At 39.8% G+C, this 25,606-nt stretch overlaps 1 protein-coding gene across 1 annotated transcript in view; it reads left to right on the top strand.

The window, feature by feature from the left end:
* The window catches only part of LOC136843977 (protein argonaute-2-like), a 564,386-nt gene that overhangs the window by 327,967 nt on the left and 210,813 nt on the right, over window positions 1-25,606 (top strand). Inside the window, exons 10-11 of the mRNA XM_067112994.1 lie at window positions 14,852-14,947; window positions 15,608-15,630. Coding sequence (XP_066969095.1) covers window positions 14,852-14,947; window positions 15,608-15,630 — 119 coding nt within the window. The remainder of the gene's footprint in view (window positions 1-14,851; window positions 14,948-15,607; window positions 15,631-25,606) is intronic.

The following is a 25,606-nucleotide window of genomic DNA, read 5'->3' as shown; positions in this document are numbered from 1 at the left end:
TAAATTACTTTAATAAATACCCATAAATAATTAAATAAATAATAGGAAACAAAGGAAAGTAATAAATAAACAAAAAAAGGGTAAAGCCTTAAATAAAAAATTATAAATGGCTGTCCCATCTAATTATAATAAATAAATAAATGGGCGGATAATTAGGGCAAAAATAATAAAAAGTACCTTAATAAAAATATGCCAATAAAAAATAATAAATAAATAAGGGATTTTTGACAAAGGAAAAATCTATTTCTAAAGAAGGTCCCGTGTCACCGGTGAAATTCCATTACAGCATGAATTTCTAGGTATAACAATGCTAGATATACCAGAAGAAAGAGCTTTCAGGAAAGCTGGGTTACTACCCCAGTCGTCGTCTTCTAGAAGCGTCGGTATAAAGAAGGGTGAGTGAAATACCACTACCACGAAACCTACTCGAAAAGATCTCTCCCTATCAAAACCCCGAACAGAGCGGTGAGCCGTTACAGCTCCACTCAAGCACCCGCCAGGGCGGCGACACCAGCGCCACCTACCTCATTCCATGCTAGCACTAACCCCAGACTTGGCATGTGCAAGGGGGAGTACTAGGTGATTCAGGAGGGTCACCGGGTGACAGGACCTTCCTCAGAAATAGATTTTCCTTTGTCAAAATCCCTTTTCTGAGTTCAGTCCCGTGTCAGCGGTGAAATAGTGATGAGAATCATGCCAAGGCTGCAACTACCAGGAAAAAAAAATGGGGGTAATCTGAAGAAAAGGCAAAATTTTTACCAAAATAATTTTAATTAAGCAATCTCTTCCATGAGCAAGAATACTAAAACTAAGGCATACTAAATCTAAGGCACATCAAAAAACTTAATACTACAAAACACTGGAGGTCCCCGGTCTGATGGGGAAAAGCCCAAAAAATCTTAAAATTACTTAAAAGCAAGGTGAAACATGAAATGCACAAGATAAAGCAAATACAACCTTAATACTATACACGTAAACTTATTCTAACAAACACGTAGAGACAAGAAGTAAATGAAAATTAACATAACATATACATATATGTGGTCACGTGGAGCCAAATAAAAACTGTCAGTACCCCATAAGAAAAACAATCATGGCATGTCAGATTACACTTTTCCATCAGCAGATACAAGATACATCAATATGAGAGCCAGGCAGTGAGGTATAATCAACCAGGAGAATAAGCAGAAAAGTAAATGAGGCAGGCGGGGGGGAAAAGGAAAGGAAAGGATATGATTATTTAAGGTGGAGATGACACTTCCACTGCTATGGTAGAAAATTTCAGGGCTTCAGTGATTTTTAAATAGTGGCGTTTAAACACTAGAGGTGATTTCCAACCCGTGTATTTAGATAACTCAGAAAAGTCCATATTATGAAAGTAATTAATAGAAGTAGCAACTGCTCGAATATCATGAACTTTGGGAACTGAATCTGGGTTGGCCTGTTTAATGAAATACAGAATTTGTTGTCTTATAGCATTCAGTGAAAAAGTACCACCTTTCTCCCTGATAAAAAAGAGGACCCGACTTACTCTGTGGAGTTCTTAAAGGTAAGATTTAGTGTATAAACTGGACATAAAGACTGGTCTTGAGGAAGGGCACCACCTTCCAGGAGACCACCTGTCCTGTGGTCTTCGTTCTTAGCTAAAAATCTAGGGTCAGGGAAAGGAGGACCTCTCAGACGGGGAGGAAGTTCACAAAATTATCACCTCTAGTGAGAGCGACAGCTCTGAGATTCTAGCACCTGAAGCCAAGCTAATCAAAAATAAGGTCTTCCTTAACAGATCCTGATAAGAGCAATGAAAGTTATCCACTCTGATGCTAACTTAGGGCGTCATTGAGAAACCACGTAACAGAATGTGGGCGTGATACTGGTCTCAGACGAGCGCATGCTCTGGGGATAGATGAAAAATAGGAATCTGTAAGGTCGATTTTAAAACCGTAAAGAAATACTTTCTTCAATGCTGACTTGACTGTAGTAATAGTGGCGGAGCAGGCCTTTCTCAAACAATGATCTAAGAAGGAAACTCTAAATTAGTCGTCATGATTTTGGCTTCAGATGCTTTCAGGAAGGAGGCTAATTTTTTGACTGCTGAGTCATACTGTCTAAGAGTAGAATCTCTTTTATCTGATTCTAAAAACAGAGTGTTGACAGGGTCAATGTTCGCTCCTTTTGGGCTGCAGAATTTTATAAAGTCCATAAAACTAGGGCATTCTGAATTCTTGAGGAAGCTGACACAGTCTTGGTTTGTACTGTCTGGGTCAGAATGGGCTTGGGAATCCGAAGACTCAGTAATCCCAGTTCCTGAAGAAGGGAACCAATTGCTCTTTCGGCCAATAGGGGGCTAATTGGAGCTGGTTTTGACCTTTGAATGTCCTGAGTTTGTGTAACACTTTCAGCAACAAGTTATTGGAGGGAACAGATAAATCTTCTCCCAATTGTTCCAATCTACTGTCATTGCGTCTGTATCGGCATGACGCCTGAGGGTCAGGTTGGGGCCACGTAACAGGGAGCTTGAAGTTGCTCTCCGTTGCGAACAGATACGCCACTTGGGGCCCGGAACCTGGCGGCAAATCCATTTGAAAGATTCCACATCCAGGGACCACTCCGTCTCCAACGGGGTAGTCCTGGACAGGAATCCGCCACCGCGTTCGTACCCCTGCTAGGTGGGTGGCTGACAGGTGCCAGCCGTGCTTGTTCGCCAGGGGAGAAGATAGCAACCATTACTTGGTTTACTCGGCCTGATTTGGAGCCGCCCCTGTTGATGCAATGAACTACCACTGCGCTGTCAACACCAACCTGATATGAATCCGGTTGGGCGGATTTTCTTCAGCGTTAGAAAGACGCCATAGCTTCCAGGGTATTTATATGGAACTGCTGAAACATTTGGACCACGTTCCTTGTACTTTCTGTTTGGTGAATATCCCCCCAGCCGCTTAGGGAAGCGTCTGTGTGAACAACTAGTGCCGGAGGAAATTGAAGTGGAACTGTTTTGGACAGGCCCTGACTGTGGTCCAAGGCCGCAGTCTTGTCTTTAAGATTTGAGGGATAGAGGAGACCTTGTCTCTGAGCTTGACATTTGCTCGACTCCGCCACACTCTGTTTATGTCTTTTAATTTCGCTTTTCAAGAGCAGGTCTGTCACTGAGGCAAATTGAAGAGACCCAAGGACCCTTTCTTGGGATCGGCCGGGGATGCTGATGGATTTTTGAGGAATCTCTTGGTGAGAGATGCTATCTCTTTCCTCTTGGGAGGCGGGAGGGATAGCGTGTGGGAGGACAGATCCACTGGAGACCCAGCCACTGAAACCGGGACTCGAGTCAGAGCAGGACTTCTCTCTGTTCAGTTGAAAACCCAATGACTCAGGAAATTGATTGACTATGGACGTGGCTTTCTGACACTCCGGAACTGTTGGTGCCAAATTATCCAATCGTCTAAATATGCTGCTAGGGATATCCTTGGGACGGAGTTGTTGTACTACCGTGTCCGCCAGCTTGGTGAATATCCTGGGTGCAATGTTCAGACCGAAGGGCATGACCCTGAAGGAGTAGGCTTGATTCGAGTCTGAAACCGAGGAACTGAGAAGTTCCGGCGCAATCGGGACGTGATAATAAGCGTCTGAAAGATCGATAGAGGTGGTGGCGGCTCCACGCGGAAGTAGAGTCCGTACCTGAGCTACCGTAAGCATGCGAAACTTGTCGCATTTTATGTAGAGATTTAGGCAGCGACAGATCCAGGATCACTCTTTGCTGATCGAGTCTTTTTTGGGAACAGTGAATAACCTGCCTTGAAACTTTAGGTGCCTTACTTTCTTTATTGCTCGTTTGTTGAGCAATTCTGTTACGTAATCCTTTAGGATTGATGTGGGTGGCTGGTAAAACCTGGTTAGAGGAGGAGGGTTTTGATCCAGCTCCACCCTAGTCCTTTGGACACAATGCTGTGTGCCCAAGGGCTGAAGGTCCATTGGTCCCTGAACCAAAACAGGCGACCACCTACCTGTGTTTCTCTCAGTGGGAGGAGCGGGTTTATTCCCCTACCACGTCCAGGTCTTCCTTGGGGTGGTGTTGGGCTTCCCCTCTATGGGGGCTTTGCCTCTTCCTCCCCTTGCAACCCTATTGAGGCCGTGAAAGAAAGTATCACGGCCCTCATTGTGTGGGGTTATGCGGCTGAGGCCACATAGGAGGGTGCAGCTGGTTGGACCAGCACATACTGTTGGGGGTGAGCCTTGGAGGTAGGCTGGGCTACTTCTGCCGAGACCGGGGCGGCTTGACTACCGCCTGATGGTGGGGCCTCTTATGCCCCTGGAAGCGTTTGCCTCCTCTTGTCTGGGGCCGGTCGATTCTGGGGTCTTGCAGATTTATAAGCGAAATGCCCCAGCGAGAGCGCAGACTCTGATTGCCCGTGTAGCCTCGGCCATAACGTTTGTGACCTCCTCTTCAGGGAAGAGGTTAGGTCCCAGATCGAGCTTTTCACGAGCTTGTTAGGCTGTGGCGGATGGTAGCTGTCGGCAAAGATGAACTTCCTGCATTCCAGTCTGGCCATGATAAACTCAAAAAGTCAGACTGGAAGCCGCCAGGAAGACTTAGCCAGAACCTGGAAGAAAGGCTCGTCGAGCAGGAGGCGGCAGTAGCTTCTGTAAGGCAGACGGAGTTCAAGGACCGGGCTAACTTAGTCCGAGCATCAAACTCCGCCTTCAATATGATTCCGGCAGCTTAGGGAGCTGCTCACTAAACGTGGGGCGCAGAAGGGGTCAACTTCCCCGACAGTGAAAGTGGGCGGGGCTTCCCACCCAGGGAACTCATTACTTCCTGGGAATACCAGGGAAGTAGGGTCTGTCTCCCTTAGCTGTGGTAACGGTTACCATCAAAAGCATGCTCGGGCCGTAGCCAGAGCGACTTTATCAAGCAAGGGGGTGGGAAGGTTGTCTCCCAGGCGAACATAGTGAAGTTGCCCTTGAAAAGTCAACTTCGTATTTTCTGCCTGCCACTCCGTCAGAGTCGCAGAAGACCGACTGAGCTTGGTCCCTAGGGACGATGACAGTCTCCTAGGAACCTTGTCTGACCGAATCAAGCTTCCTCTGTGAGCCTCACGAAGCCTGGGTAAGGGGGCAAGAGATCGGGAAGAACTCCAATTCCTCCAACCGTCTCGTGCCAAGACCATCAACTGTAAGTTTGCCATCGTGTTGGATGGCCCGGTCGAAGCGCCAAGGGTTACCGACATCGAGGCAGGGGAGGTCCAGTGTCGGGGATAACATACTGTGGTTTGGCTGGGGTGGGTGAGCCATTCCCGCCAGTATGTTATCATGACTAACTTTTCAGTTATTTTGTTAAATCTGGAATCTAGGTCTCTGTGGCTTTTATAAAGTTGATTGGCAAGGCCTCTGCGTCGAAAGCAGGTTGGCGGAGGGCTTGGTTTTGCAGCCCTCTTACTCGCGGCTTGCTGGAGGGAGCAGACTTGCTCCCGGAGGCTACAGGCCCTGAAACCTTAGCCTTCGACAGGGAAGGCGATGCCTTCTTGGAGGTCGAGGACTTGTAGCCCTTCGCCTTCCATGAAGTCTTCAACTTCAACAGGGATAGCAGGCGGGCTCTATCACCCAGGAGGAAGACTTCACAAAACCTGCAAATGAAGAGACAGATGAAGCAGGGAGTCAAACTCTGGGGGGCCCGCTTTAACAACCTCACGCCACCTCACCACTTACCACCTGGTCCTGCTCTGTATTCATGGGTTCCAGGTTGAGATCCATAAGCGGCTACATCCTCGAGACCTCAGCGTGAGGATATCCACTTAAGGGTGGCTGGGTCTCATCCCGGATTGCTGGATGATAAGGGGTGGCAAGGTCTTCAGGCTTTCACGGCGCCACCCGTGCGCGAGGTAGAAGCAAGTCCCTCAACCTGGCGATCGGGGCGTAGGGCTTCCCGACGGAACGTTCTACCAAACCCAGCACAGGCGGAGGATTCCAAGGCAGACTTCTTGGAAGCTTCATCGCCTGTAAGCCAACAATTAGCTAAACGAAAACCATTCCAGACTCGCAAACAATAAACAATATGCAATATGAGGCATAAGGCAGGAGTAATGTAAAGACTGTTGCCGACTCATCCTGGGCCAGTTGTGCAGAGAAGCCGAAGCAAACCTCACAACCATCAGGGTGCCAGACAGCCAGGTCATCCAGTGGGACGCACAACCAGCGTGGGTCGGCAAACTACGTGACCGTAGGGTTGTTGGAGGAGGCGTGCACCCGGCTCCTCACAGCGAACAGTCTGTAAGTGAAAAGTACATGAACCTCCCCCCTAAGCAATCTAAAGCCCCGGCAAGGCGGAAACTCCAACTGCAACGGAATACTCCGGCGGGAAGAACTCCTAATCATAAACTGGGCCAATAAGCTCTAAATTACATAGAGTGGAAGGTAAAGGTTTCAGACCCCGGTACTCCGGGAATGAAGAAAGAGAGACCAGGAACCAACCTAAGGGCTGCCAGAAAAAATAACGAGCGGAGCCCGGGTATAGGACCGGACTCACTATATATATATATAATGAATTAAGGAAAATACTCCTGTAGATAAGACATCTAAAACAAAAACAAAAATAATAACAGTAATAAGTGATGATAAGAACTCAAGAGGACGGAAGGATCATCGCTCTCTCAAAAAACTTTCCGCCCCTTACTTCCGCGGAGAAACAAGACGGGTAAAATGCTCGTATGTTCATAACGCCAGGCTGAAACAATATTGTTACCGTATCAGCGTAACCCGGCCCAGGGAGGCGGAGTAATGGATAGTGACTCGAACATGTTCGGTAAACAAACCACCAACCCCAATACACAGCGATGCTAGGGACGATATGGGAGGGGCGAATCTCTCAACCAGGAGGAGAGTCCCTGAACTCGGAGAAAAACGCCATCTGGCGTCCACCCGCTTGCAGTAGAGCAAGGCTGGAGGAGGAGGGAGGGGAAGGAGGAGGGAGTAGGCTACCAGGAAGGAACGGGAGGAGGGGGAGAAGCTCACCGGCTCAACTGCATCCATCCCCCAGACAATGAATCTTGGAAGGGTAGACTGACACAAACAACACAGCAGAAGCCGACTTCTACCTAAGCGACTAATATGGACCTAACCTTAATATAGGCTGGGAAAAAGGAGGGCAGAAGGGAGGAGGAAGCAATGGGGGAGAGAAATTTTTGTGCTGAGAACCACCAGGATCGAGAAGGCGGGCAAGGAGGCGACTAGCCTGGAAACACAACCCAAGAACTCGATTCCCCCAAATGGAGGAAGAGGACTAAAGGGCTCACTCTGCCCACCGAGAAAAACGATCCCGGAGGAAACCGCAACAAAACTCCCTCAACCTGAACTCCTCACCCAGGGCAAGGGATGGAAGCAAAGCAGCCTACTCCACAAAATAACCATCACACATAAAAACAAAAATGTGCTCAACAGAGGCGTAGCCTACCCAGGGGAAGCGGTTAGATCTGAGGCTGCCGCCAGCACCGAGAGAAACACAAACAACAAAACAATAAATAAAATAAAAATAAAATAAAAAAGGCACCATCTTCAAGCATAAAATAATTAGCCTAGTAAGACCAAAAATAACAGGACCCAACCTGGAGAGGGGAACCTGGAGGGGGCATCCTCTAACCAGGGCCCATGGGGCCAATGAAATTAATTTCAAACAAAGGGAGCCACGGGAACCACCAGGAAGAGGACCAAGGGGCAATTTTTATCTATAACGGCAGGGGAGACAACTCCAGCTGAAAAGAACAGAAGGTAAGCCTACATGATAAACATATTTGTATGGCTGGCAGGCGCCGTGGTGACATAATAAGATCTCAATATTTATGAAAATACGAGACCTTAACAGCCAAAATCCAGAACAAAACCCCACAAGAAGATGGTACTTAACTTAGAGATGGTAAAGCTGCTCGATGCCATCTCAAGAAAAAAATCCAAAATAATGGAGGCAGGCACACAAAGAAACAGATGATTTCGTGCTAGAAAATGGAATGAGGTAGGTGGCGCTGGTGTATGCGTCCTGGCGGTGTGTTGGTCATGAGGCTGTAACGGCTCACCGTTCTGTTCGGGGGTTTTGATAAGGAGAGATCTTTCAGTAGGTTTCCGTGGTAGTGGTATTTCACTCACCCCTCCTTATACCGACGTCTTCCTAGAAGGCTCGAGCTGGGGGTAGTAACCCCAGCTTTCCTAAAGCTCTTTTCTCTAGTATATCTAGCAGGTTATACCTAGAAATTCGTGCTGTAATGGAATTTCACCGGCTGACACGGGGACTGGACTCAGAAAAGGTTATAATCCCAGTCACTGGGTTTATCTTAAACATTAATTAGCCAGTTCTTAATATATAGCCATACACCCTTCCAGCAAAAACTGTTATAAGGTGAAGGGCCTTTAAACTAGTAGGAATGTTAATCATTTGGTTCCCAAAATTATGGTGTTTGTTGTTTTGTTCCAAAAATGAAAACTGAGGTTGCCAAAAACATGTTATGAACTAGCACAAGGATGAGTTCTCGTTATGTAATTAATACGGCTTGCTGAAATAAGGACTCAAATTAGCAGTTCTTTTTCCTGAGAGAGAGAGCTCTGTCAGCGAGAGAGATCAACCAATCTGACCAATGTTTTCCTTCATTCTTTACCTTCCTGGTTAAAAGAGTAAAGGAGGCATCAAAAGAAGGGGTTGTCAGTAACGTTATACTCTTTAAGTGGCAGGTATTGATGTAATGATTTGACATATTTATTGGTTTCACAGTCCAACTGTCAAGATCCAACCAGTTTTGCTATGATCTAAGGGTTCATACCTCTGTTTGTTTAAATGACTCTAAAGGGGTACTAAGCAACTACATAAATTTCTTTTTATACCCTTATTTTATATAATTATTGCTCCCAGGACATATTTTTTTTTATTAAAGATTATAGCTGAAGCTGAGAAAACTTATTAATGCTTTGTAATCCTTTACAGAATGCTCTCCATTCAAAACAAATAAACTCGACCTAAATAAAAATGGTGGTATTTAAAACTACTGGGCATGAAGAATAGCCTTTTTACTGCTGTTTTTCAAGCTGATGCCAGTAAGTTGCAAAGCTCTTAATATCTACTTTCTGCTGATAAATTGTTATGACGGCATCTTGAAGGTTCCCCTGCCCCCTCCCAAAGTCGATTACAGTGGTTCTCCATAGATTATGGAGGTACAGTAATTTCACTTGAAACTGAAATTCAGGTTGCCTTTATAAACTAAAAATTATACTTTCACTATAGTATTTTCTTTAATATGATATATTCTTTTATATTAATATTTGAAAAGGATTAAGCACCATTATCATAATAACAAATAAATAGCTCTGCCCATTACATTCAAACAACCATTGTATTTTTATTATTACAAGGCACTTAATGTAAAAAGTTACATACTGAGGCAGTAGTGTCTTTTCCTGGTTATTGAAGAGGTTCGTTGCAATGGCGGTTTGGCGGCTGTTAATATTGAATCACAGTATAATTCGGTTTTATTTTAACTATGCCGATTTTCAGTTATCAGCGCAAAAGACAATAATAAATGTAAAAAATGGAACAGCATTTTGAAGCAATCAGTAGAATAATGCGAAAACCAGTGATTTTACTTCCGGGCTTGGTGGCGTCAGGGCAAGTTGAAAACCGGATCACTTGGAGTTTGCGGACTGCCCCCCAGCCCCTAAATCATTATTTTGCATAAAATGTTATGTAGATACAGTCAGTATTTAGTGAAAATAATTACAGGTATTGACTACTGAATCCACGGCTTCATTGTGGTTTCCTGCAAAAGATCTTTACACCAGGTTAAACAGAAAATTCTGGGTTAATTGCTGAGTCTGCAAATCTCTGTGAAGGTCTAAAATTTAATTTTCTTTTTAGTCTTGGTTTCATGCTACTGCATATATAATATCATATTTGAATATGTGCAAATATTATCCTTAAACAAAGGTGACACATGCCATAGAGATAGATATCTATTATAGAACTTGTTAAATAGTCTATGGATATAATATATAACTCAGCATGTTCAAATTGAGGGGATTTCCGTTCAATCTCACTTCCATCCTATGATTTTCTGGTGTCTCAGACATTGAGCTGTAGTATCTTGCATACTGTTTTTCTTGTTCACAAACATATAACAAACCTATTCTTGCTGTTAATAACCCAGTAGCCCAATGGCTGCCATATGCAATATTTCTGGTGCTATCCGTTAATAGGCACTGTAAAATAGAACAGGTTGTGGGAACTAGAAAATGATTTTTCTTGTTTTTGTCATTTTGGTGGCAGTAAAGTATGATAACATACTTCAGGAAATAAAAAAACATAAAAAATGGTATATCATATATAGGAAATATATATATATATTGTTCTCAGGTATATATATATATTTGATTTTGAGATTCAGGATAAAAGGTTCATTTACCTGTTCTTTTGATACAAGTCATTTCATTGTTAGGACTTGATTAGCATAATTGTGTTCATACAGAAATCATTGAATTTACCTTGGCTTACCAAGGTCAGAACATTAAACTTTGATTCCAAAGGGGAATCTTTGCATTAAGGACCAGTTGTGAAATTTCTTTCAGTTCTTTTTAAATCATCTTGCTTCTGTGATTACCTTGCTTTACCTCAAATGATAGTCTAAATATAAACATTTCTTTGAAAGTGTTGATCAATTGTTTACTGTAAACATGGGATCTTGCTCTTGGACAGCCCATAAGTGTTATACAAGTAGTTTTACAATGATTATGCAGTCTAATTCTCCTTAAATAAACAGTGGTTAGCATTTGCGGTGGGAACAGCAACCGAAAGGTTAAAGCATATTAGAATAAATTGCCAGGCAATTAGCTAAAGTGAGTCTTTATTTTGCAATTTTAAACTAAATTCCCAAAAATTCATGCCCCATCAGAATATAATAAATAGACATGTACCCCATAACTTTGTCATTTCCCCAAAAATTTACCCAACACCTTTATTGATTGTTAAGCATTAACTTACTCTTTATTTCCATTTGTTCATCCCAACCTTTTCCCCATAACCCTCATTGAAGCTCAGGATCTCCGTATGCATGGTACCTTGAATCTTTCTTTGTACCATAGTCGGTTTATTTTTTGAAAAAAGCATTAGTGACAGTTTTAAGATTTGCATGTGCATTTTGGCTCAGGAAAATCAGGTTGCCTGAAGTTTGTGTAATCCATCAGAAATGAAAAAAATACATTATCATATTTAAATATTGGATATTTGACAGCGAAAAAAAAAGTCCTTCAGAAATAAATAACAGACAAGCAGAAAGTGTTTAAACTAATACTTTAATTTTTTTGTTTGAACACTTGTTCACTAATTGCAATTTTCTTGTCCACAACTTTTAAAACCTATCAAAGCAACCAGTTTGCAGTTACAAAATATTATGCTCGTGCAATGTTGCATAATTTGTCCTAGAAAAAAATTTTTTTTAATTTACCAGGCCGTTTTAAATGTTCATGTAAGGTTTGGCGTTTGTTGAAAAACTTTTGTCATTGATTGAAGTATTACTAGACTGTAACCATTCTTGTTACTAATTGCAGTTTATCATTTATATAAACAAAATATATGACAGTTTATTAAATTTTCATTTATAATTTGATTTATGGATGCTGTTAATTCAAAAGTGATAAAGCTAAGCTGTGATTCTTTTTTTCTTTGTATTGTAACTGGGATGAATTTTACATTTTCATATGTAAGTGCTTTATTAACCGATCAAAAATGCAAATAGTTAATAAGGCAACAGTGGTGCCCTAATTTCTGAATGGTTAAGTTACGGCCCATAAAAAAAGTTTTTTTCAAAATTCACCATAAATCGAAATATTGTGCTAGAGACTTCCCGTGTGTTTGCAGTATGTCAAGTTAAACAATTGAATATACTAGACTGTAAGTGTTTCAACTTTACAATTGCGTTTTTACCATTTGTCTGATTAAAGATTGAAGGTTCAAATTTTCAGCATTTATCGTAATTATATGTGAAAATTTTCAAACTGATAAAAGTTAAACCATGAGTTATTTTCTTTTGTATTCAGTCATGTAATTGCCACACATTTTCATATATAAGAGTTTTATGTAACGACTATATAAAAAGGTTGCAAACATTTACGACAACACAACAAAAGAATTTCTAAAGATGTTCGGCTAGTTGTTCGAGGCGTAGAGGAAAAAATTTTTTCAAAAATTCACCATAAATCGAAATACCTTGTGGGCCTAGAGACTTCCAATTTGTTGCAAAATAAAGGTAAATGATTGAATATTCCACTAGAATGTACGAGAGTTTTGTTTATAATACGTTTTTTACCATTTGATTGAGTTAAAGTTGTGATGCTTGAAATTTTAGCTGTTATCGTGATTTATATGAAAATGTTTCACAACTGATAAAGCTACAACCATGAGTTATTTTCTGTTGTATGTTCCCAGGAAATTCATGCCAGTTTCCATATATAAAACTTTCTATAACAACTAATATAAAGAGCCCAAACATTAGACAACGTGAAAGTAATTTCTGGGTGGATGGAAAAGTTTTTCAAGGTTTATTCATAAATGGAAATATTGTTAGAGACTTACAGTGGTTGCAAAATGAAGTAAATGACTGAATATTACTAAATGTAGAGTTTTAGCTTACAATTGCGTTTTTACCATTTAACATGTTAGTCAAAGTTGACGAAGGTTGAATTTAGCAGTTATCGAGATTTTTGAAAATATTTCCAAGCTGATAAGCTACAACCATGGGTTGTATTTTGCTGTATTTACATGAAGTTTGCGCACATTTTCATAAATAAAACTTTATGTAAGAGGTTAATATAAAACAGTGCAAAAGTAAAGACAAGCATGTTTAAAGGTTTTTTGAAATTTTTAGGATAATTTTTGCATTGCCTAGATGCGCAAGAAAAAAGTTTTTAAAAAATTTACCATAAATCGAAATATTGTGCTAGTAGACTTCCAATTTGTTGCAAAATGAAGGTACATGATTGAATATTACTAGAATGTAAGGTTTCAGAAACAGTTGCGTTTTCGACCATTTAGGTCAAGTAAAGACTCTGCGTCTGAAGGTTGAAATTTTTGGGGTCGGGGGATGCGTCCCCTAGCTGACAATTAGGACCCAGTGTAATCTTTGGTTTAAGGTTAGGTGTTTAGGGTACCAGTGCAAGATGATATAGCCTCCCCCTTCCTAGCTAGGTAGAAGATAAATGTTAACAGATTTGCGCAAGGGTCACTAGTGATGAATAAGAATGAATAATAAAAAAATGGTGTTTATATGCATTTTTGTGTTGGATATTTTAATTTACTGACATAATCGTTACAAGAACTGTTTTGACTTATATTTTTGCTTTCATTTTGAGTAATGCTTTTTAAATAACCATTAATTTCTCCATGTTGCGTTTCAGTGATCCTTGTTTTGACATTCATGTGTTGGTAAAAAATTTGGGGAGGTATACCAGATTGAGTTCATCTTTAGAATAAACTTTCTACCACTGTTATTTTTAATAATGATTTGAAACAATGGTGCCAATATTTTTATAGCTATAAATTCACTTACCTTTTATGCAGACTAAGTTGGGAAATGTAGCCAGTAATTTTTGACTTCATAATGTATCCTCTCTCTCACTTTGAGTCGTTTGTAAATTTACTTGTAAATATCTGAAGGGTTGACTGTTGGTTTTGTTTGTCTTTTATGATAGTATGTCGGTTGTAAATGTAATTTTATATATAAATTGCAAATAAATATCAGAAAAAGCATGTAAGAAGTAAAAAAAAGTTACTGGAATCTTCCTTATCGCCAAAAATAGGAATAAATTCTGTACTTCAATTCGTATCGTAAGCAGCTTTGAATCAGTGAGTGCACACTTTTATTCAGTCTACTGTCAGTTCATCATTCTGAACTAACCTAACATTATTTTCTCATCATTTCACCTTCTTCTTAGGGTCTGTTTGTCTGTCCATTGGATACTCCCGGTAACTTTATAATAACCATCTTCTTTCCAGCGAAATGTGTTGTATGTCTCTGAGTATGCTAGGGTATTACAGTTAAAAAAACAAATAGATAATTAAAACGCAGAGGATTAGGACAAGTCAGTTTGTTGTATTCTTTATTTCAAGTGTTCAAATGCGATCCAGTGGTTTTTTAATTTCCTTGCAGGATGATTTCATTGTAACATTTTACTCTGTAAGCATTTTGACCTTTATATTAAAATGACAACATGATGACTGTATGTATAAATATTATCATTTTATTAACGGTATGGTAGTTATGGGAATTTCAGAATATAAAATTTTAACCTTTATGAAGGTTTCAGACTTTCGTAATTTTTGTTTTGTAAGATAAGTTTGACAATGAAACAAACATCTAGTTTATAGACCAAAATTTTTAATGAACATACAGTGCCAATTATTAAATAAAGCACATTTACCAATACCAGTCATAATAATATTGATAAATTGTTAAGAGATACATCTAAGAACAGATTGTTGTACCAAAAGTTTAGATTATGCGATTGCTAGGCCAAGCCAGTTACCACCTATTACCTACCTATTATTTATTTTTCATGCAAGTATAAATCATTAGAAAAGTTACACAACTGCTTAGGTATTTCCTTAGCTGATGTGTTTTTATAACTGTGAATGGGGTTAAAGGTGTTTATACTGGGTTCCAACATTTTTTTTTTGCCTATGTAAATTTTCAGTAATGTAACAGGATCAGGAACTTACCCTTATTTATGTTTATATCTATGTAAGTCATTAATCTTTTTCCCAATGTTGGCATGATTAAAACAGATTATTGATGACATTGCTTATGTTATTAGTTTACCGTTTTTTTTATATTTTCAGTGAATTTGTGAAACAGATAATCAGCACTGGAAGCAATACGTGGAATAAATCAAATATCCATTGTTTACGAACTGTGAAAATATTCCTTTTGACATGGTGATTGAAATTGTTTTGAAATATCACTCAACTGCAGAAACTTATCAGGTGAAAATTATCAAAATTATCAAATAGCGTTATGGTTAGTAGTTTCTCTTTTAGCTTATCTTTTCAATAAATTGTGCTGTATTTTTAAGAAAGTTTTAAATTTGATACTATTGTTTTTAGTTTAATGATTTTATGAATTACCATGTTCAGTGTGATAGTGAAAGGAATGTCATGATTCACCTTGTTTATGATTATTGTCTGACATTTGAGTTGAGTAGATGGTTTCAAGTTATTTTACACTTAGGTAGATAGTGGCTTGGACCAGTAGCATTGGAAAACTAGTTAGATAGTGGCTTGAACCAGTAGTGTTGGAAAACTGAATATTACAAAGAATAATTGTACAGAAAAAGTTATTGTATCAGTGTTAGGTAGAGTGCCATCTTACATATTTGCCATGCATAGAAGGATAAGATCAATTATTAAATGTAATACACTATGTAAAATTATTTCAATCCATATATTTATGAGCATCATGTATTACATGTGTAGTTCTTATCTGATATTGATTTTTAAATATGAAATACTGCAATTATTTCTCGTGTTGATATTAAATCATGACTTTTCAGTGTTTGAAATGATCCTAGCATTATCGGTAAGAAATAATTTTACCAGGATAAATGTATATCCTGGAAAAGGTGAGAAAATGACAAAAGTTATGAGAGTGCACACTATACTCTGTATACTGTATTTCATTTTAAGAAGAAAAGAGGGTTGATGTGTCCTCTTATTGGCTGGGAGCAGAATGACTCACCTGGGAGAGTCTGGCTGACGGATGTAGGCACTGATTGTTTAGTGCCAGGTCCTAGAAGATCTGAACATAGGGCATGCTGCCTGAAGTGGTGGGTGGCTGAATTGATATTTTTTCTCCTGTATGGTGGTAGGAGAAGAAAGGGTCTGATGGTTGTGCTCAGGGACCCCACATATTTGATTACGGATGGCCAGCCTTTATATAAGGCGGCAGTGTTACTTGTTGCCGTCAAGTTTTTTTTTTAGAAGTCACGATCTGCTGGTGTTGGGGCACTGCCATGTTCTCTCATATAGTCCTGGTATACCACCCCATCGTGTAAATGAATGGCGGTCTTCTTGAAGAGTTGAGTTGTAGTCTTAGCATCGTACATATGGCAGCTTCTGTTCTCAGGGCTCGACATTTGGTAAACTACTCCTCTCTTTTTCATGGGGTTATTGCTAGCAACGGGGCTGTTCATCATGAGTTACTGGGGTAGTCTTCTGATCCTTGTACTGTAGTAGATTGTAAGGTCGACTTATGTCTGCATTGGTGTTATACAGGGGTGCTGATTATGTTCTTTAGGGCTGCCTCATCTTTCTTATATTTGGTGGTCATGCACCCCTGTTGAACAGTCTAATGGTTCTCTCACTCTCATGGGGGTATGGTTCTCCTGATGTTACCATCTATCAGTGGCATTTCTCATCTCCCTGGCAACCTGATGTTAATAGAACCTGGGTTTGGGTGATGTGTTCGACCTTATGGAAGTGGTACTCCAAAAAGAAGTGTGAGAGGGCATAACAAATGTAGGTGTTCATGACTGAGGATTTGAATTTTTCCAGGTATTCAGTACTGCTATTGAGACAGACCCCATTGTCAGTTATTGATATTAATAATAAATGATAAATAATTTTGAAGCAAGACTATAAAAATTTTCTCTTTTATTTCATAATATAAATTAATGTATTATACTAGCTAATGAGGTTGACAAGTGCGCCTAAGAAAGGGATGGTAAATTTTGTGGATCCTGTCGGGAATTAGTGCACAAGTGCTCATGGATAAGTCCATTCAGTGGTTTCATTCTGCAATGAAACAAATAGAATACTTTACTAAAAATACAATCATAAGTTTTAGATTTTTGGCTATTGAAATCATTTTTATGGAAAAGGAAACATTGATTAGAATTGGCTAAAAAGACATTCTTAGAGCTATAGTAAAAATGTGACTGATATTGTTTTTAATAAAAGTAATTTGATGAAAGTAATAATTGTACTTTAATGAAAGTAATTAAGGAGTATTTGCCCAAACTTATTATGCATAAATGTTGCTGATACAGTCACTACCCAACTTACGAATTACATTCCAGACAGCCAGTCATATCTTGAATTGTTAGTAAGATGGTTTTTAATATGTAGTGCAAAATTTTTGTTGAAAAATTATGAAAACTTAAGAAGGTATTAAACTGAAATATGTCATGTTTACATTCCCAAGAACTCAGGAGCTATAGATTATACCATTTTCACTGTATTTTGATAGCGTAGTCGCTGTTTCGTCCTCAAGGAGTCACCCCCATGGTGTGACAGCGCTCCATGGTGACTAGACTAGTACCAGAGAAATATTTTTCTAGCCTGGTCTTGTAGCCGGGTATTGTGTCATAATGAAATTCTATGAATCGTGATGAAGGTATAATGGACTCAAGATAAGAGGCATTTTCCCTTATCTTCACACAGCTTAACCCAGTTTTCCTCGTCCAAAAATCAGAAGTGACTCATGCGCATGCGTGTCTGCCATCTTGTTTACGACCAGGGCAGGCAAAAGACCAGCTCCATTACCTATGCTTTTCAAATTATTGACCCTTCAGTGCTCCTTACTGTTTTCAAGAGAGTAGAAAGCAGCACGTATTATGGAAACATCCGAATACAAAAGTTAAGTGCTTATTTTTAAGCTCGAGTTTTAAAAATTGTTAGTTTTAACTGTGGAACAAATGTTTTTTGTGTATGGAATCCCGAAAACTGAACTGTGTTTTCAGAGCACATGGCCAGTCCCCTCTCATGATCTCTGTTATTTGCGAAAGCTCTAAAAATTTGATTTTTTGATAATTCAATTTAAAATATGTAACCAAAGAAATGTTCCACAGTTGAGTATTAATTTAGATAATCCTTTCAGACAACGATGTCCACAATACCCTAGGCGGTAGCCTACATGAGACGGTAGCCTAACAAATTCAGTCTGAATATAATGTAAATATAGTAGATGTTGTCCGTAGCCTATATCCTAGAATTACATATCCTAAAGGTGATTTAAATAACCTGGGTTAGGTAGTAACCCAATTTAAGGTAAGTAAGAACCTTTTAAGACATATTCTTTTATGGAACTAGGCAACAGCTCAGTTTACACCAAAGATCCTAGAATTTGATAAACAGGAATCTAAAAATTTTTCCCTCTGTATAACCTCTATACTTGCGTATGATCTAGAATAATCCAGGATTAGGCGGTAGCTATATTAGTTTTAAGTTAACCCGCTACTTGCATGAACCCTATTTTTCAAACGTCTCCCGTATGCCGGCCTCCAGTGGCGCGAGAAGTGGAAAAAGAAGTTTTTTTCAAAAAATCACAGCGTGTAGTTTTCAAGATTAAGAGTTCATTTTTGGCTCCTTTTTTTCTCATTGCCTGAAGTTTAGTATGCAATCATCAGAAATGAAAAAATATCATTATCATATATAAATATTGGAATATATGACAGCGAAAAAAAAAAAAACTGCGTATATATATATACAAATCGCGCTGTAAGGAAAAGCAGTTAAAGCTAATGAGTTAATTTTTTTAGTTGTATTGTACACTAAATTGCGATGATTTTGGTATATAACAGATTGTAAAACGATTAAAGCAACACAGAAAATATTATCACAAAATGATGCATGAATTAAATGTAGCTCGGACGTAAAAAAAGTTTTTTCAAAAAATTCACCAAAAATCTAAATATTGTACTAGAGACTTTCCAATTGTACAAAATGAAGAAATTGATTGAATATTACTAGACTGTAAGTTTTTAGCTTACAATTGCATTTTTTAACCATTTTCGATCGCGTTAAAGTTGGCCGAAGGTTGATTTTTCTATTTATCGTTATTTCGGCGTAAATATTTAAAAGCTGTGAAGGCTAAAAGGAATGATCTATTTTTTGTTGTATTCTACATGAAATTGCGCACATTTTGATGTATAACACTTTATGTAAGGGAATAAATGAAAAAAGGCGAAAAATTACGGCAAAATGACGCAAGAAATAACCACGATTTTCAGCGGAGTCGATGTAGAATGGAGGAAGTATTTTGTCAAAAATTGCAAAAATAAATATTGTGCTAGAGACTTTCCGTTTGTTGCAAAATGAAAGGTAAGTGATTGATTGTTACTCAGATGTAATAATTATGGCTTACCACGAATGCGTTTTTCGATCATTTCGGTCGAGTCAAAGTTGACCCGAGCGTTAAAATTTTGTCAGTTATGAGTGATTTCGGCGAAAATATTAAAAAACTGTGAAGAGCTAAAGTTGATTTATTTTTGTTGTATTCTGCATGAGTGGCGCACATTTTGATGTATAACACTTTATGTAACGAATAATATGAAATGGCAGAAAAAATTACGGCAAGCTAGACGCAAGAAATGACAGGATTTTCAGCTGATTCGCTCGCGCGGGTATGAAAGTATTTTTCAAAAATGCAAAATCTAAATATTGTGCTAGAGACTTTCCGTTTGTTGCAAAATGAAGGTAAATAATTGATTGTTACTCAATGTAATAATTATGGCTTACGAATCGTTTTTGATCATTTGGTCAGTCAAAGTTGACCGAGCGTTAAAATTTGTCAATTATGGTGATTTAGAAATGTTAAACTGTGAAAGAGCTAAAAGGAATGATTTATTTTTGTTGTATTCTACATGAAATTGCACACATTTTGATGTATAACAATTTATGTAACGAATAATATGAAACGGCGAAAAAATTCGGCAAGCAGGCCTTAAGAAATGCCAGGATTTTCAGCGGATTCCGTCTTGTAGGAGGCGGAGAAATTATTTTTCAAAAATTCACCAAAAATCTAAATATTGTGCTAGAGACTTTCCGTTTGTTGCAAAATGAAGGTAAAATGGTGATTATTTACTCGAGATGTAATAATTGTGAAAACTACGGATCATTTTTACGATCATTTCAGTGAGTCAAAGTTGACCCGAGCGTTAAAATTTTGTCAGTTATCGTGATTTCGTGAAAATATTAAAAAACTGTGAAAGCTAAAAGGAATGATTTATTTTTGTTGTATTCTACATAATTGCACACATTTGATGTATAACAATTTATGTAACGAATAATATGAAACGGCGAAAAAATTACGGCAAGCAGGCCCATAAGAAATGCGATTTTCAGCAGAGTCCGCGCAGCGTGACGAAGGAAAATTTTTTAAAATTCAAAAATCTAAATATTGTGCTAGAGACTTTCCGTTTGTTGCAGAATGAAGGTAAGTGATTGATTGTTACTCGAATGTAATAGTGAAAACTAGGATCGTTTTCGATCATTTCGGTCAGTCAAGTTGACCGAAGGTTGATTTTTTCATTTATCGTTATTTCGATGTAAATATTTAAAAAACTGTGAAAGGCTAAAAGGAATGATGTATTTTTTGTTGTATTCTACATGAAATTGCGCACATTTTGATGTATAACACTTTATGTAACGAATAATATGAAACAGCGAAAAAATTATGGCAAGCTAACGCCAAAATGCCACGATTTTCAGCGGATTCCCCTTGCGTGGAGGCGAGGAAAATTTTTTCAAATTCACAAAAATCTAAATATTGTGCTAGAGACTTTCCGTTTTATTTGCAGAATGAAGGTAAATGATTGATTGTTACTCCAAATGTAATAATTATAAAACTACGGATGCGTTTTTCGATCATTTTAAATTAGTCAAAAGTTGACCGAAGGTTGATTTTTTCTATTTATCGTTATTTCGATGTAAATATTTAAAAACTGTGAAGAGCTAAAGAATGATTTATTTTGTTGTATTCTACATGAAATTTCGCACATTTTGATGTAACAACACTTTATGTAACGAATAATATGAAAGGCGAAAAAATTACGGCAAGCTGGCGCCAAGAAATGCCCACGATTTTCAGTTCAGTTCAGCGGGGCGTGGAGTATTTTTCAAAATTCACAAAAATCTAAATATTGTGCTAGAGACTTTCCGTTTGTTGCAAAATGAAGGTAAATGATTGATTGTTACTCGAATGTAATAATTGCCAAAACTACGGATCGTTTTTCGATCATTTTACGTTTAGTCAAAGTTACCGACTGTTAAAATTTTGTCAGTTATCGTGATTTCGGCAAAAAATGTTAAAACTGTGAAGAGCTAAAGAATGATTTATTTTTGTTGTATTCTACATGAAATTGCACATTTTGATGTATAACAATTTATGTAACGAATAATATGAAACAGCGAAAAAATTACGGCAAGCTAGCGCAAGAAATGACAGGATTTTCAGCGGAGTCCCGTCTTGCGGATGAGGAAATTTCTTTTTCAAATTCACCAAAAAATCTAAATATTGTGCTAGAGACTTTCCGTTTGTTGCAAAATGAAAGGTAAAGGATTGAATATCACCCAGAATATGAGATTTTTGCTTACCCAAAAGAGATCCAAGTAAAAAAAAAAAAAAAAATATATATATATATATATATATATATATATATATCTGAACATTCATACATAAACATATAAATTATATTGTTTTACTTTGTTACAAAAACATAACTAAAAGGAATAGTTTGTAGAAAAACTTTGTTTTTGCATAAAACGAAATTATACAAAACAGCAATGAATACAGATATATAAAACTTGTAATAAATATAAAACTAAAATAAATTCAATGCAGAATACTCACTCGTAAATATAAAACTAAAAATAAATTCAATGCAGAATACTCACTTTCGTAAATATAAAACTAAAAAAATAAATGCAGAATACTCACTCGTAATCTGACTCTTTGTGCTGTTTCTTGTTTTCTCCCTCCACCATTGAAGAGTCTTGCATTTTTTCCTCCCAACATGACAGGGCACAAGCGGAGGAGGGAGGCGCGCCCTTACTGCTGGTGAGCCGCCCTTGAGGCGCCTCGCTGCCCCCTCCAGTGTGGCTCGGGCAGTACTCTAATAAATAACATTGTGGTACCTGCGATTACACTCATCCCAACCTGCAAGTGCTACCTTGCAGGTCGACACTGCCCGTGCCGGCTGTCTCTCCTCTTGCCATTCACTATCACACCTTCATTTCTGTCTGCCCAGGACACTGGAATTCGCGGCGGCACCTTCGGCGGCGTGCATCATCAGGTCGGCAGCAGCAGGAGGCGGCGCCGGCAGGATGAGGAGTATGATGTCCGAGTATCTCCACGACATCTGACCTTTCCTCTCGGGGCAGAGCTGGGAGCTCGGGGTAGGGGGCGACGTTGGAAGCCCACTCCTCGGATCGAAGTTGATGAGGCATTCCCAGCCACCTCAGAAACTGGATGTGGGTCAACCTCCGGCGTCTGAATTATACCCACATTAAATGATGTAGGCATTCTGGAGGCCAACTGAAGGAGGTATTTGAGGAGCTTCTGTGTCCACCTCCTGGTTCTCCCTGGCAGAGAAGGGATAATACTGGATGAGTTGATCAAAGAGATCAACTCCTCCCATGTGCCTTTTAGTGCCCGATGACAGTAGGGCGCTGGACCTGAAACTCCTCATATGTAACTCGGCCCTGCGGCGTGTCTTCTTCGGCTGGGTGATCTCCTCTTGGATGGGCTCCTGATTTCGTCGTAATCATGGGCACGAGTCGGACCCCCTTCCAACAGATGGGGACCATACCACTTCCGCCGCCACTCTGTCTCTCCTCTTGCAAGATGTTGCGAATTTAGCTATAAACCTCTTGAGGACATTCGGGGATTTACGCGCAAACGGGTGGTATCCTGGTTCTGAGAAGCGATTCACAAGACCGAGAACCAGTGTCCGCGGCGTGGAAGACCCCAGAATACACCAAGAGAAGTCTGGCGTATCCAGTGTTGGCTTCGTAATAAAAAATAACTACACCATACTTCTTTGGCTTCTTGGGTTGTACACTTTGATACTTAGATGCCCTTTGTATGGCATCATACCCTCATCCAAAGAGGTTCTTGAAGGAACCACGAGAGTCTACACCGTTCAGAATGAACTCCAACACTGGGGACTAAGATGAGAGCGGTCGAGTTATTCGTGTATAACCGGTTGAAGAAGCGTTGAAATACCTGTCAACGCCAGAAACTATCCACGGGACATAAGTGCCGGCCATTAAGCATACTTAAAAAAATTCCGCCTCCAATATTGCCTGACGTCAGCAGCAGGCATCATCCCAAAGAATATGGAGCCCAAAAAGTCGCCATGTTCGTGAGGTTGCGGCCCCACCAGCGGTCGCGACAGCGTCGTCCGCCAATTCCTCACAACAGTACCGAGCATAATCTACCATCTCCGCAGCCAGGAATTCAAGCGATTTCGCGTCAGGAAAAGCTGAATGAACCCCAGTACGTGAGAGGCACAGGGACGGTCAGTCAGGTACTGCCCCGTGAATGGGTGCATGTTAGGTGGGGTGGGGTCCTCCGACCACCCTCATCACTTTTGGACGAAGCTTGGCCTTCACCGAGCTGCGCGGCGTTCTGCGACCTTCTCACGGGTTTGCGTTCGCACCTCGCGCGTGCGGACGCGTCTTCCGCCTCTCACCTCCCAGCTGGGCAGTCTCCTTCACTTTCCCCATCACTTTCTGTTTCCCGTCCCCACCAGCCACAATCGAGTCATCCTCTTCCTCCTCAACTCACTTTCTCCCTAGAGCACTAAACCCACAAACTCTAATTCACTTTCCTGCTGGGGATCCCGTCACGGACATTGGTGGCAAATATTCGTCGCCGCTGGCGTCAGGCGTTATGTAGTCGTCGCTAGATGACCAACTTCTACCACGAAATCAGGACTTTACGACCTGCTCGTCGAGCTCAACAATTACTCATCAATGTCCTTCTGTTTAGGCCTCCCCAAAATGTTTTGGATGCCCCTCAGGACACCCCGATGCTTCCTAGGGTCGTAAAAGGCGGGATGTGGTCCTTGAGTCGCCATAGGTCTGCAGCTGCTGAGAAGCTGGGTCACTCTGGTTGCTGGGTCCTTCTCCAGCATCAGAGTCGAAAAACTAACTCACCGCGCTCACTTCCGACAGGCAGTAATGCGCCTTTCCCGCGCTCGCGCTGGGCATCTCTGCAAGCGTTCTGTTGCATACGAATACGCTAACACTACTTAAAAAGTTCAACAAAACCGTCTGCGTCAAAAATATATAAGCTCCGGTAAGCGCTACTCTGATGCTCTCTGATGCGAGATAGAGGAAATTAGCGCATGGCGTCTGTGTGGCGACTCAGAAACAAAACAACAGCTGGATCCGTGAACTCCCAGCATCCGCCCGAGGGCTGCGGGATTTAAATCTTCTGCAAACTAGGCCTATAATTATTTTTCGCGAATATTTAAAAAAAAGCATTTTCCAGTCGGCGTTTGCGTCCACTCGGCATTCGACAGACAATTTTGGACGACGTTTAAAACGTCCAACAGGTGTTTAAGGGTTAAACTTGCAAAAACATCCCATTATTGGACAATGACTTTACTAGATGATAACCTAGAACTAGATGAAAATAGTAACCTGTGCCAGATGAGATGGTAGCCTAGCTTCAAAAGTTAAGTATACCATAGTTTACCAGACCTCAAGGCTACGTAGTAAGGCATTTGTGTTTTATGTCACATACTCTTGTGAAATAATTAGCCCAGATTAGGCAGTATCCTAGGTTAGAGTAAGTGATAACCTGACTATAAGAGTTTACATTATTGGGTTACTATATGATATAATAGACCAAATAACCTAGGATTGGATACAAACAAGGGAGGTTGTCAGCCTGAGCTAGACAAACATAGTAGCCTAATTGTGTTTACTTATTAGCAAGTTGCTAAGTTTATATAGCCTGTATATTCAAGTTTGATCTATAAAAGTCTGGATCAGCTAATACCCTATACTAGGCTAAGAAAGAACAATAAGCCCAGTAGTGCATATAAACAAGACAGTCCCGGGTTTACGATGGTTTCGGCTTACGACGTTCCGAGTTTATGACGCTTTTCAAATATATTCATAAAAAAATTATTTCCTGGGTTACAACGCATGTTCCAGGTTTCTGACGCTGACAACGCCGTCTGATGGAAGAAATATGGCTCCAGAATGGCAGAATGGTCAATTTTGGAGGGTTTTCTGTTGAAAAACTCAATGTAAATGCAGGATAAATTGTTGTCAAGGCACCCAAAGGAATAAAGTAAGGTTTTTCACGATTTTTCGCCGGTATTTCGAGGCACGCCAGTCCGGCAGCGATCGGAAGAAATATGCATCAAGACAACCAGAATGGTCAATATTTGGAGGGTTTTCATTGCGAGAAACTCAATATAAATGCAGGATTCATTGTTTTCAAGACACCCAAAGAATGATTAAAAAGTAAGGTTTTTTTACGATTTTTATTTTATTTGGCGACGCTCAATCCGGCTGACGATCGGAAGAAATATGCATCCAAAACAGCAGAATGGTCAATATTTGGAGGTTTTTTATCATGAGAAACTCAATATAAATGCAGGATTCATTGTTTTCAAGACACCCAAAGGATTAAAAGTAAGGTTTCCTAACGATTTTGTGGTATTTTCGACTGACGCCAGTCCGACGACGATCGGAAGAGATATGCATCAAAACAGCAGAATGGTCAATATCTGGAGGGTTTCTGAGTCAAGTCCCGTGTCAGCCGGTGAAATTCCATTACAGCACGAATTTCTAGGTATA

The sequence above is a fragment of the Macrobrachium rosenbergii genome, chromosome 12, assembly GCF_040412425.1.
Source record: "Macrobrachium rosenbergii isolate ZJJX-2024 chromosome 12, ASM4041242v1, whole genome shotgun sequence".
NCBI classification, from domain to species: Eukaryota; Metazoa; Arthropoda; class Malacostraca; order Decapoda; family Palaemonidae; genus Macrobrachium; species Macrobrachium rosenbergii.
This window is presented reverse-complemented; position numbering and strand designations above follow the sequence as displayed.